This window comes from Fusarium pseudograminearum, chromosome 3 (assembly GCF_000303195.2).
Source record: "Fusarium pseudograminearum CS3096 chromosome 3, whole genome shotgun sequence".
Classification (NCBI taxonomy): Eukaryota; Fungi; Ascomycota; class Sordariomycetes; order Hypocreales; family Nectriaceae; genus Fusarium; species Fusarium pseudograminearum.
Genome location: NC_031953.1, coordinates 2,629,141 through 2,642,067, shown reverse-complemented (window position 1 = coordinate 2,642,067; position 12,927 = coordinate 2,629,141). Strand labels below are relative to the sequence as shown.

The 12,927-nt window shown below is 49.8% G+C and overlaps 3 protein-coding genes across 3 annotated transcripts, besides 1 other annotated feature; 1 reads left to right on the top strand and 2 right to left on the bottom strand.

Moving 5' to 3' along the window:
- Window positions 1-2,893: 2,893 nt before the first annotated feature.
- On the bottom strand, window positions 2,894-4,266 carry FPSE_06137 (uncharacterized protein; the record flags this gene model as incomplete). The annotated part of the gene is made up of 2 exons (XM_009259255.1): window positions 2,894-3,733; window positions 3,793-4,266. 2 exons carry the CDS (start codon window positions 4,264-4,266, stop codon window positions 2,894-2,896), a joined length of 1,314 nt encoding a protein of 437 aa, XP_009257530.1.
- A 1,777-nt stretch (window positions 4,267-6,043) lies between these two features.
- Window positions 6,044-8,156, top strand: FPSE_06136 (uncharacterized protein; the record flags this gene model as incomplete). Its single annotated transcript, XM_009259254.1, has 3 exons — window positions 6,044-6,250; window positions 6,466-6,696; window positions 6,753-8,156. 3 exons carry the CDS (start codon window positions 6,044-6,046, stop codon window positions 8,154-8,156), a joined length of 1,842 nt encoding a protein of 613 aa, XP_009257529.1.
- A 425-nt stretch (window positions 8,157-8,581) lies between these two features.
- On the bottom strand, window positions 8,582-11,727 carry FPSE_06135 (uncharacterized protein; the record flags this gene model as incomplete). Its single annotated transcript, XM_009259253.1, has 3 exons — window positions 8,582-11,124; window positions 11,175-11,330; window positions 11,586-11,727. The coding sequence occupies 3 exons, from the start codon at window positions 11,725-11,727 to the stop codon at window positions 8,582-8,584; spliced, it is 2,841 nt and encodes a 946-aa protein (XP_009257528.1).
- A 579-nt stretch (window positions 11,728-12,306) lies between these two features.
- Window positions 12,307-12,335: a microsatellite.
- Window positions 12,336-12,927: the final 592 nt, after the last annotated feature.

Genomic DNA, 12,927 nt, shown 5'->3' with positions numbered 1-12,927 from the left:
GCTCAAATGGTGAAATATCTCTTGTTGATCTTGTAATTGCAAAGGTCCAGCATTGTGTATTGCAGTATCCATTACGCAAACTGCATGGCGTCAACTATCCTCGTTCATTCGTTCACTCGTTCGCCATTCGGGAGGCGTTTTTCACCACCGTCCCATTGCAGTTGGCTGATACAGATGCAGGACTACGAAATACGCCCGGTCAAGCAACAAGTGCTTCTGCCTCTAGTTTTTGACTTATCATGTCCCTAGACGAGGGGACTGGGGGACTGGGATTGCCCGTGCATAAAAGGAACCCTGCAAGTCTCTTTTTTCCCCCTTTAGGAAACTAGACAGACGAGACAGCGAGATCCGTTTCCCCCGACTTTTTGGTCGCCTTAGATATGTACATCCCAGGAAGAGAAAAGAAAGGGGCGGACATGGATAAACAGCCTTTCTGCTTGTTTGTTCAGTGCCAATTGGCCGAGCGTGAATACGATGTTTGCTGATATTGATAACAGCATTCACGGTGTGAGAGGAGGTGCTTGCTCACAATTAGATACCTAAACCAGCATAATCTACAAGATGTCACTAAAACAAAATAAGAAAATATGAAACTCGAGTAAAATGCCGTGACTGCTCTTCAAATCCCGTCATCATTCCCAGCGAGATCGTCATCTACGTACTATGTACAGTCCTAGATCGGCAACCAAAGCACTGGCTGAACAGCCCTCGAAGGCCGCTAGAATAGAGGAGCATGTTGCCCCGTTAACTTTAAAAAAGATAGTCGAGGATAAGAGAACGAAAGGTCAATTGAGTGTACATAGTTGCCTAGCAGAAGAGATAGTAACGTCGACAATAGGCTCCAAGGCAAAGCAAGTCTAACCGCAACTAATTGATCCTCTGTTTTTCTGCTTGCTCGGTTCATGAGTCGAGTTTTTGATACAGGTCGATTACCTATCTCTTGGCATTCCCGATGCATCTCAATGGAGTTAGTGAAAACCTGGAGAAAGTTGATAGTACAGGCCTCGTCTTATCTCTTCCAACGTCCGGGGGTTTCTTATCATTGAGCGAGGTGAGAGTCTGTTGAACATGTGCCTTCTCTCTTTGGTATGCCGGGAAACCCACACCAACAAATTCCCCAACGCACTATCATGATTCGATGCTAACAACAAACAAATAGAGAAATAGACAGACAGGACTGTTGAACCCCCCACGATTTCTGCCTGTACGCTTTGGACCTTTGGGACCCTGTGCCAGTATTAGTGCACCTGGTGTAAGTAGGTAGTCAAGTCAAGTCAAGTAAAGGCCAGCCAGCCAGCCAACCACACTTCAAACACGTGGATCTACTCAGCGATATCTCTTTGCATCCTCCCAAACGTCAGAGCAACCACTCACGACTTTGCATATGAGCCTGTGCCTCTCTTGCGCTGTTTGTGGTATTCGATGCAGTTTGCTCAATCTGTAACTTTCCAGATGTCATGCCGCCGCCATCGAATTAACCAATGTTTCACGCGTAAATGCGCCCATTCTTATCCGTCCCGATTTGTTTCTCTAACCAACCACCAACACATGATTCTCTGCTAATGTGAGATGCCCTCCCTTCTTGAACGGATGGCCTCATTACCCCACCACTTTTGTCTTTACCGTCGCATCGTATCGTATCTCTCAGGTAACACGGCAAGATGCTAGATGTATCCTATTCGACCACAGTAACTCTTCCTGATCCCCACATCCACTACAGCATGCCACGCGTTCGACAAATACAGTGCATAATCCCAAAAGTCAAAGCCCCCCTTTGGAAGCATGCAGGTTACACTATCCAGGTGCCGTCCACCAAAACACAATCTGACCCGTCGAATCGGCGGCTCTCCTCCGGCTCTTTTGCCGTGAATCCGGCTCCCGTGGCGCCGTGTTTCAGGGTCCACAAGACGGTAAATACGGCTCCGGTGAATATGGGGTTATTTTCTCTGTTGCAGATGTACTTGCACCTGTACTTGCACCTTGTTGCTTTTTTAGTTACATGAATGTTGATGATAAAAACTTGCTCATAATTCCAAACAGTGCGAGTCGTTGGAACAACATTTCACTCGTATGCGGAAAGACGTAATAAATATGTTTCATGGTGAAATACCTTGCAACGAGCCAGGAAATGCGGTGTGTCTTGTTACCAAGACAGACCAAGAACAGCACATCATACCACCAGGGCAAGAGTCAGTACGCTCCAGGCGATGGAATAAACAGCACAGTCAGCTGTTGCCACACATTATTCACCCTGGGGAGGTCCAGTCCGTAGACTGTTGCGAGATATGCTGTCTATCCGTATGATGTCACGTTTGGTGATCATTTCTACCTGCATGCGACCTGTCTCATGATGGTTCGGCGATCTCATGGTTGGTCCATTTGCCTGCTGAGTTACAGCACTGTACATTTACTTTGGACTCGCCAGTAAAAATAAATGAAATGCATCCTACTTCCTGGCGACTGCCATGCTTTCCTACTGGCTGTTCAGGTCGTCAAAAAGTGCCATGATTGGGGATGGTAGCTGTGACACAGTTATATCATGTCATGATGGAGGACAGCGGCAAGTACATATCTCAGGGATTTCTATAATATTCCCGTACACATCAAATAACTGTTCAGGAAAAAACAGGCACTGTTTTAGCAATTTCATTTAGCAGTTTCAATTCATTGGGGTATTCAACTCGTTCAAGGCTACCTAGCCGACATGGAATCCCACAAACGCCCACAAGAGTGCTGGCTGGCCTCTTGTTATGCATCTCGAACGTACAGCATTTCGCTATGCTCTCCGAGCATGATACTCGATGCTTGACCAAAATCATAAACGCCATTTTTCCAGTTCCCATCATATTCAGAGATTGCGCTCAGGGCTCGCAAATTCTACCCAGCATCATGATTAGTGGTGCTTGGCGGGCTCGACAGTGGGAAGCTCCTCGATAGCCTTGGCAATAATGTTGAGACCCTTTTGGAGGTCCTCCTCGCTAATGACCAGAGGAGGTGCGAAGCGGATGATGTCGCCGTGAGTGGGCTTGGCCAATAGACCCTTGCTCTTGAGGAGCAAGCACAGATCCCACGCGGTTCGGCCGTTGGCTGCAGATTCGTCGATGACAACAGCGTTGAGGAGACCCTTTCCTCGGATCACCTTGAGAATGGGGGTGTTGAGGGCCTTGAGACCATCACGGAACATGTTACCCAGCTTATCAGCCTTGGCAGTGAGATCTTCCTCCTCCATGATCTCAAGGGCACGGATGGAGACAGCGGATCCCAGAGGGTTACCTCCGTAGGTAGATCCGTGAGTGCCAGGCTCAACAACCAGCATGACCTCCTTGCTGCTGAGAACGCAGCTCACAGGGTACATGCCACCAGAGATGGCCTTTCCAAGAGTGACAAGGTCAGGCTTGATGTTGGCCCATTCAGAGCAAAGCATGCGTCCAGTTCGGCCAATGCCAGTTTGAATCTCGTCGCAAATGAACAAAACATTGTGCTTGGTGCAGAGAGCCTGGACCTTGGCGAGGTAATCATCGTCGGGAACAACGACACCAGCCTCACCCTGAATGGGCTCGCAGATGAAAGCAGCGGTCTCCTTGCCGTGGGCCTCGAGAACCTCTTCGAGATCGGCAATGTTGTTGTATCGGATGGCCTTTCCGGTGGTGGGGTTGATGGCACCGACATTGGGAACGTAGGGGCCGTAGTTCTCTCTTGACTCGGGGTCTACTGACAAGGTAATGGCAGTCATCTAAGACATGTTGTTAGCTCATGGGATCTCCGATTGCGGTCGATGTCGATTGGACTTACAGTTCGACCGTGGAAGTTCTCTGAAACACCAAAGATCCAGGCCTTCTCCTGAGGAACACCCTTGACCTTGTACGCCCACTTGCGGGCGATCTTAATAGCAGTCTCGACAGCCTCAGCGCCAGTGCACATGGGCAGAACCATGTCGTAACCAAAGACGCTTCGGACCTTTTCAGCCCACTTGGGGAAGACATCGTTGTAGAATGCTCGAGAGCTGAGCGTCAATCGACCAGCCTGCTCAGTGAGGGTCTTGACGAGCTCGGGGTGACAGTGGCCTTGGTTGACAGCGCTGTAGGCGGAGAGGAAATCGTAGTAGTGGTTGCCCTCAGGGTCCCAGACGTTGACGCCTTCAGCGCGGGAAAAGACCACAGGGAGGGGGTGATAGTTATGAGCAGCGTACTCCTCCTCAATGGCGATGGCCTTGTCGGTGGAGGTGGCATGGAACCGAGAGACGGTCTTCTCGGCGTGAGGAGACATGATGTGACGTCAGGGGGGAGTAGTTGTTGTTATGATTCAAGGAATTGTTCAAGTAAAGGGAGAATGTTGACCGTTTATTGAATTAATTGGTCTTGTTATTGTTGAAGAGATGAATAAAGAGAATAGAAAAGGAAACAACTGAGTATTGGAGGAGGACATGGCTGCTCTTTAAGTCCCGGAGGCGGCAAGACAGCGGTCGGCAAACGGAGGCTTGAAGCGGATGGAAGAAGACAATAGAATTGGTTTTTAGGTAATTATTACAGAACTCTGAGCGTTGGTTTCTGGTTGTTTGTTCGACACTATACCCCTAAGTGCAAGTGTGAGCGACAAAGCGTGGGAGTGTGCGGGCGTGAGGTTGCGAAGTTGAACATGTGAGGACTCTGATTGGGTAAGAGGCTCGGCGGAACTGGGCGGGTGACTTGCCGCCATCGGCCGAATTGACCGTCTACAGTTGATAACTGTCTTGTATTTTCTTGTCATGACATGACAAGTAAGAGAGGGGTTCGCTTACAGCCAAGAACGTAGAGGTGAATCCCAGACATTTGCACAGTCCAACCTTGGATACAGTAGGTACATTCAAGAGGAGGGAGTACGTATTCTTTCCGTTTCCATACCTGAGACTCATTTCTATTCGCGGTTTTCCCCGTCTACGCCGTAATGTTAAATATCCGACATCTTATTGGAGATGCGTTGCATCCATCATAACGAGAGGGGGATCTTCTTTTACTAGAGAGACAAGAGATAAGAGGCTCCAACTTGCACTAACAAGTCTTAACTAGTTTGTTACAGTGACGGCATAATCTGGGGTGAGGGGAACAGGGGACTACCTGACAAGGATTTAATGTAGGCTTGGCTTATAGACGGGTTTACCATCGGTTGGAGTAGCCAATAGAGACTTCTTTGTTACTGTTATCAATTCATGCTCTGAACGCAAATTGCTGTTGCAAGAGTACAGCATAATCATTGCAATCAGAGATAGGTACGAATTCAACTGCAGGCGCAATTCTGAAAACAGAAGCTGTTTCTATTGCTATTACCTATAGCTGTGAAACCTTCCACAGCCATTTCTCGGTGTAACTTATTCACTATTAAGTAATAAACTACTAGCTCATGTAACCCCCAAATTGCCAATTGATATATAGATCAGTCAGATAAAGAAGTGGCTAGTTATTCCTTAAAATGGAAGCATCCAGGTGGTTTTGAGTCCTTGGCTTCTTACCGCCAGATACCGCCAGTTCCGCCTTGATATATATATATGTCAGCAGAAATAGCCTTAACTCCGCCTGAGCCGCTAGAGTATGAGTCTGTTTAACATCTTGTTTCATAACCTAGAAATTCCAACAGCAAATATATTTCTAGTGTAACAGTAACCTAATATTTGTTTATTTTGTGCCGGTGTATGTTATACTGGAGTTAAGAATTCTAACAGTAGCAAGATGCCAAGTCTAACCTCTCACTATCACTGTACAATAGCTAGGCTGCCAGTTACTGATAGAGGGGATACATTACTTAGTTATATGCGTATTCCAAGAGATAGTAAGCGTAATAATGGATACCACTGTTTATTCTTGTCTCCTGTCTTTTGTATCTGGAAGTTCTCGTTGAACTTCATTTTGATGTTGAAAACAGTCTCAATCAAGATTGTGGCGGTGGACGTGGCGTAACTTTAAACTACGCCACGCTTCTCCAAGAACATGCTGTCTCGATACCAGGCAGTCAACTCCCCTATCGTCAATGTCCTGTTCAATGCTGAGGTACCAAATCAACCACTCTCGACATGTCGTCTGCAACAGTTTCGAGGAAAACTCTAGATGAGGCCCGGAACCAGAGAAACCGCTCGGTTTTCTTGCGTGACATTATTGTCATTCGTCTCATCAATGTTTGGTGGATAGCCACCTTTTTCCAGCCAGATGAGTTCTTCCAGTCCCTTGAGCCAGCTTGGAACCTGGCTTTTGGATCTCAGAGTGGTGCATGGTTGACATGGGTGTGTTATTTCCCTTACCTTCATTGAGATATCTCCAGTCATTCAAGTCACCGTGCTTCAGTGCTTTTTCTGAAATATTGTGTTGTTGCTATCGACAAGTGTCAACACCACTTACACCACTAACCAAGTCAGCCAGTCCATACACAATCCACCTCTCCATCGACGTCTCTACTTCATCAAACCCTCAGTATCATATCTGACCTTGCTCAAAACAGGAATGGCAACACCAACTTCGCACCTCTCTTCACCCAGCTCTCTTCGCAGGCGTCTATCTCGTCGCCGACTTCATCTCCAGCCACATTCTCCCTGTAGGAATCCTCCGCGCTACCATCCTCGTCGCTGCTCCCCAAGCCCTCCAAGCTGTGATTGCTGGCCTCGGCGACTGGTACACCTGGCAGCTGGCTGTGTCCATTTACGGAGCCAACAGCAATGTCTCCTTCTTCGCAGTAAGTTCCCATCCTTTGACATTTCCGAACCACAAGCCAACATAACTGCGATATAGCTCTTTCTGCAAATCTTCAATCCTTGGCAATGGTACTGCTCTACGCGAACCTTTTCAAATTCTCTAGAGATGACTCTTACTGTCATGGCGATGTATTACTGGCCCTGGGAGCTTCTCGGCGTGGCGCAGACGACAAAGGAAAACCCCAAGCCTGCCCCTATTCTCAAGAGTCTCTGGTCACTTCGTGCCTCTCTTTGTCTCGCGGCTTTGGCTGTGGTCCTTCGACCCACCAACATCTTGATCTGGGCTACCATTGTCCTCTTCACTATTGCCCGGATCTCACTTCAGGGACCTTCACCTCTTACCTTTTCAACAGTTGTCACACTGATCCGTGAGGCCATCTTGTGCGGTTCTCTAATCCTAGCCATATCCGCTGCTTCAGACCGTTGGTATTTCGGTTTCTGGACATTTCCCGCCTACAACTTTCTTTACTTTAACCTATCCAAGTCTCTTGCCGTCTTCTATGGCCGTAGCCCGTGGCACTATTATTTTCTCCAAGGACTCCCCCTGATTTGCACTACAAGCCTTCCTTTTGCTGTTGCCGCTCTTTACAAGCCAACTGCACATGCGACGTCGACACAGCAGTCCAATGTGCTTAAAACATTGGCCTACACAGTTTTCACAACTGTTGGTGCCTTGTCGCTTATCACTCATAAAGAAGTTCGCTTCATCTATCCTCTCCTCCCAGCGCTCAGCATCCTCGCTGCTCCTTGCACTGCCTCATTCTTTACATCCAAGCCAAGTCCCACCACCAACAATCCCCGTCCGCAACCTCAGATCCGCAACAAGCGCTATCTTTTCGTCGCTCTTGGTGTCAATTTGTTTCTCGCAGGCTACCTATCTTTCTTCCACCAGCCAGCTCCCCTCAATGTCCTCACCTACCTCCGTCATGAGTACGAGCGCATCCACCCAGACTCTGTTCAACTGGCCCAAACCTCTCATTTCTCTGCTACACCCAAGAATGAAGACGAGCTCTTTGCTTTGTTCCTGATGCCTTGTCACTCTACTCCCTGGCGTTCACATCTAATCTACCCTGGTCTACGGGCTTATGCCCTCGGTTGTGAGCCCCCTCTTCATACTGAGCCAAACACTCCCGAGAGAGATAACTATCGCGACGAGGCCGATCGATTCTACGATGATCCCATCCCTTTCCTCGCCTCCGAGCTATTCAGTCCGACCAAGGCCGTCACTGTTCCTCGTTATATCGTTGGCTTTGAGGGTATTGAGCCATGGCTGCAAGAATTCGTCCAGACTTCTGAGGCGCAGTCTCTTGGCTTGACCCAAGTGCGGCCTGTTTGGAAGGGGTTCAATGGTCTTTTCAACGAAGATTGGCGACGTTCAGGTGATATGATTGTTTGGGATACTGGCGTTTATGATAACGCGCCCCCCGCAAAGGAACTATAAGAGGATCTTTTTCGTATTGAAGAATAGAGAAGCAGAAGTGTGCACTTCGTTCCAATGTACTATAACAAAGGCGGCAGTAGTTACTTATAGAACTCCTACTAATCAAACATATCGATTGCCCTGGCACATGTTTGGGCTCCATATCATTTTGATAGTGACCTGTACTCCATGACTATAATTCCTCCACCCGCTTAAACGAAATAAAGCTCACCAACACACTTTGCTACATTACATGTATGTAATCGACTTATAAGGGTGGTTAAGGGGCCAGAAGGGTCTCGTCGATAAGCCCATCTTCCACTATCCATGATGCTTTCCATCTCATTCTCCCCACAAAATAAACTAAAGAAAAGACCACCACGTTGGTATCACCTTTGCGATCACTCCTGATTTTCCTCCTGCATAAACTAAAACGAATTCTTTTTCTATTGCTTCTGTTTCGGTGCTTCTGCTCCTGCATCTAGCTTTGGCTGCTGTTCTGGTGATGCCACGGCTGTTTGTTCGATAGCCTCAGCGGGTTTCTCAAGCGATTTCGACTCGGTTGGTAACTCGGACTCTTGTTGCTCCTGTGTTTGCGTGGCTATAAAGGTAGGAGCTGAGGGCGAAGTTGGAGACTGCAATGATGCTGCAACTGGGGGTGTGTCCACATCAAGCATGGACCTAATCTTCTGGGCATGGGGCTTTGGTGATTCCATCGTATCTCGAGTGGGAGACTGAGGCTGGTCCTGGGCCGAAGGCGCTTGGTCATGTACTTGAGCTGCAGGCTGGACTGCAGGCTGAGGTTGAGCGATAGGCGATGCTGGGATTTCCACATGCTGCTGCTGGGTAGGTGACATAGGTTCCGGCTGTACCATTGTCACTGTGGCCGTCTGAGAAGCTGGCGCTCCTGTGGATAGCGGTGCCACGGCGTTAGTGGTGGCACCCGTCGGGGCAGCAGCTATAGCTGCAAGTGACGCAGGCTGCTCATCTCTCTTCATCTCCAAACTCTTTGGCGGAGGTGAGAAGCTCGAGGAGCCTAAGCCAGGATGATCAGCAGGAGGAGGAGACTTAGCCCTCCTTTGTTCCGCACTCTCCTTTGCTTCGCGATATTTACTTCTGATCCATCCTATGGGACCCTTGGAATCGCTCTCTCTGCCTTGATCAAAGCTACCTTGTCCTTCAGCAACCATGTAAGGCCGATCAGAGCTCTCACTCTTTCGGGGTCTGTGGCTGGAACTAGAAATCGACAGATTACTGACGTCGCCATTGTCATTCTGTCCAATGGTCATGCGGGGCGAGGTGAAACCCGCGGATGAGCCACTGTCGGCATTCCTGCTTCTTGATAGCCGCCAGCGTCTCTTCTTTTCTCTCTCCGCTTGGTCGAATGTGCTGGCTGACTGCTCATCGACAATTTGATCCAAGTCCGAACCTTCATTAAAAGACGAGTGTAGGGATGTCGGTGGTGATTTTTTTGACTTCAGTGTGTTATCTGGATGTAGGCTTTGGTTCGATGATGCTTGTGATACTCGTGGAGTATGTTCCGATGACACATCGCTCTTCTGCTGCGTCAAGAAACCAGCTGTGAGTTGAGCATCGTGAGCATGTTGCGCATGTAGCACCTCTTGAAGCTGCTGCTCGTGCTGATGCTGTTCCAATGCTTCTTGGTGCCTCTCTTCAAGGATGGGAGTGGGCTGTTGCTGCACTATATGTGGTTCCGGGTCATGATGCTGCGGATGGTCCATAGGGTTAGAGATCTCGTGTCCAGGGGATGTTGAGGTTCCGTGTTGATATGTCAACGAGGCAACAGAGCTCTGTGCACTTGGGTTCAAGCTGCCAGGTATTCTTTTCTTCTTTAGCTTGTTTGGCTGTCTCTTGTCTCCACTGTCGGTGGTCGGAACCGAACGGAAAATGTTTGTAAGATTCCGCTGAGTGGGAGACTCTTGCGGCACTTCAAGAAGCCTTTCGTGACTTCGTCCTGTTACTGGGGCCTTGCTTGGAGTAGTATAGCCACCATGAGCGAATTCTGACGAGCGTGTTGATTGGGGAGATTCTGCCACGCTTTCGGTAGGATTGACCTGGGTCAAGGGCTCGAGGTGAGCGCCGGAACGAGGACTTGCACCATCAGTTCTCTGGAAGCGGCCGGCGCCAATAGCAGGTGATTTCTTGGACGGCACCGTATTGCTCCTGGCCAGACCACCTGTTGTTGGCGTCGCTGTCAGAGCTGGGCTATTCGGCGTCGAGCTTCCGTCATTTCTAGAGTTTCGCGACGATACGGATCGGTTCCTGCGAAGCTTGCCGTCTCGTCGCACGCTATTGGCACCGGCGCTCGCGTTGGATGCTGATCGGCCCAAACTTGTCTGTCTAGCGGGTTGCGGGGTGAGAGGACCGCTAGGAGTGCCGGACTCCACTTCCTTCTTGGTCTTTTCGTCAGCCGCAGTGCCTTGCATGCCGATGAGGAAATGATCTTGGTTTTCAATCAGAAAGATGATAACGCATTGGTTCAGTCGGTATTCCTCGGGGGCCATAGCGTGGGCTGGGTGAGAAAGCATGCCTGGCTGGAAGATGGCTGCCAAATTCTGAGAGTTCATTCGGTTCTCATCTGCCTTGGCAGCAAATACTGCAAGAAGGTCAAGAATGTAGAGCAGCAGCTGCCGGTTCAGAGGGGGCAGCTCAGTGATGAGTTGCTGGTACTGTATGATGGCGGCTTTCTCGTTGAAGTTCTCCACGAACTGGGGACCCTCTGCGTCACCTACAGCCTGCTTGGTTGCGCCTCGGAGGGGATCGCGGAACTTCTCGTATAGATCGAGGGGAACGACAGGTTCGGGAAGGTCGTTGAGGTATCGTCGCAAAACGTTGGCAGCGTCGTGTACTGTGTATCCTTCCCAGACCAGACCCTTTCCGTATCTATCGGGCGAGTCGAATATGGTTTTCAGCTCCTTTATCCTCTTTTCCGAACCGCTAAGACGGAAAATTCCTTCGATATGGGTAGCTGAGCAAAACGTCAGCACGGTCACTGTCAGCCACTCCCGACAAACGAACCTTTTTCTTTGAGGAAGACGCCGCATTTTGCGACGACGATGGGAACATAGCCGTAGATGTAGCTCTGCCCCTTTTCATCGATGAGTGAGATCGCAACATTGGCGTATGTTATACTTTGTCGTAGAGGTACACCAAAGATGCCTTGTGGCCGGGTTTCTAGAAGTGTTCGAGTCAGAGATCAGAGGCAAGAAGTGGGGGTTGGCCATATGCGCAGCGGTTTTTTGACCACGAACATTGCACATGCGACAGGCCTGAGAGGACGGCAATCTCCAGAAGTACTTGACTTCGGCAGTGGAGCGCATCGCGACAAGTATGCCGAGTAGTGAAACCGTGCCGTATCGTGACGATCCGACTTTAAAACGGAAACCCGGCAGTGTTGCGCAGGAGGCAATGAGAGGGGGGAAACCATACCCTGAGGTTCTTGATGCTTTGAAGGCAGCTTGAAGCCCTTCCACCATGATTTGAGATCGCGCTTGCTGGGCGGGGAGGCTGCACTGTTGATCTGAAGGGTCGGCTGGTTGGCCTGGTTAGGGTTCGAAGCGGCGGACGTCATGGCGAACGGCTGAGTATGCCAAAGGCGAAAACGACGAGTTTCGAAGAGGAGAAAGAGGGTGACGTGACGAAGGACGTTACAGCTGGGCCGGCCCAGTTGCCAGAGTCACGATGGCTGGGCCTCAGCCTCGATCGAATTCGAGGTCGAGGTCGAGGTCAAGAATCCGGCGGCGAGGTGCACTGAGCGGTGACCCGGGATCGTGTTGTGGAGGAACACCGGGTTCAAAGAAACGGGAGGGAGACCGAGAAGATCGAAAACCGATAGGCGACGATGGGCTGAAGGGTACGATGCGAGGCTAAAGATCAGAAGCTGAAAACCAAGGCCTCGAGCTGGGGAGCTCAAACAAGCGAGCGAGGGAGTCGAGGGCAACAGCGTGCGCGCCAGTGTAGAATGAGACAGATCGGTCGATGATTGGTAGCGTCAAGGGCGTCAGAGCGGTAGGGCGTCAAGGCGTTAGGCGCTGGTTCGGTTTCGTGCAGTATCCAGTCCTTCCTTGGCTTGAGGCACAGACTGGCGTAAGCAAGAATGGAAAAGACAAAGGCAAAGGCAAAGGAGAGCGATGGTGATAAAGCGGGTTGAGAGGAGAGGCGAGGCGAGGCGAGGCGAGGGCTCCTTGAAGGGGTCGACGGCGTGGGCTATCGCTCAGGATGCTGATTATCGCGTTGTCGCAGTATGGTAGGGAGCGAACTGTACGGTAGCAATAGAAAAACAGTTGGTGGCATCAACAACGAACGGGAGGGAGTAAGATCAAAGCAATCCAACCTATCCAAATCAATTGATGTCAGGCGGGGGAGGCTTTGAAGTTGGGGGGGCCAAAAAGCTAGTAGGTACCTCTCTCTAGACCAGACCAGGTATTGTAGGTACCCGTAGCGTTAGTGGGTTGGTCTGTGTTATATCGTGTTGTGGTTTGGGCTAGGATGATTTGGTCTGGGCTGGATCTGGGTCTGTGTATTGGACTAGCAACAAGGCCCTGCTGCAAAGACAAAGGCAACCAAAGGGAAGATAGAGAAGGGTAAGGGTAAGTAAGATAGTGGAGGTGAAGCAGACCGGCCAGGGTATAGAGGATGGAGTCAGGTACTAATAGAGCCCTGCCCTGTCGAGCGAGAATCAACGGAAGCGAGTCCGAAAAGCAAGAATTTAAGATGCTGAATTCGTAAGTGATAATTTGAGGCCGTCTTTTAATAGAACTGGCCTGCCGAC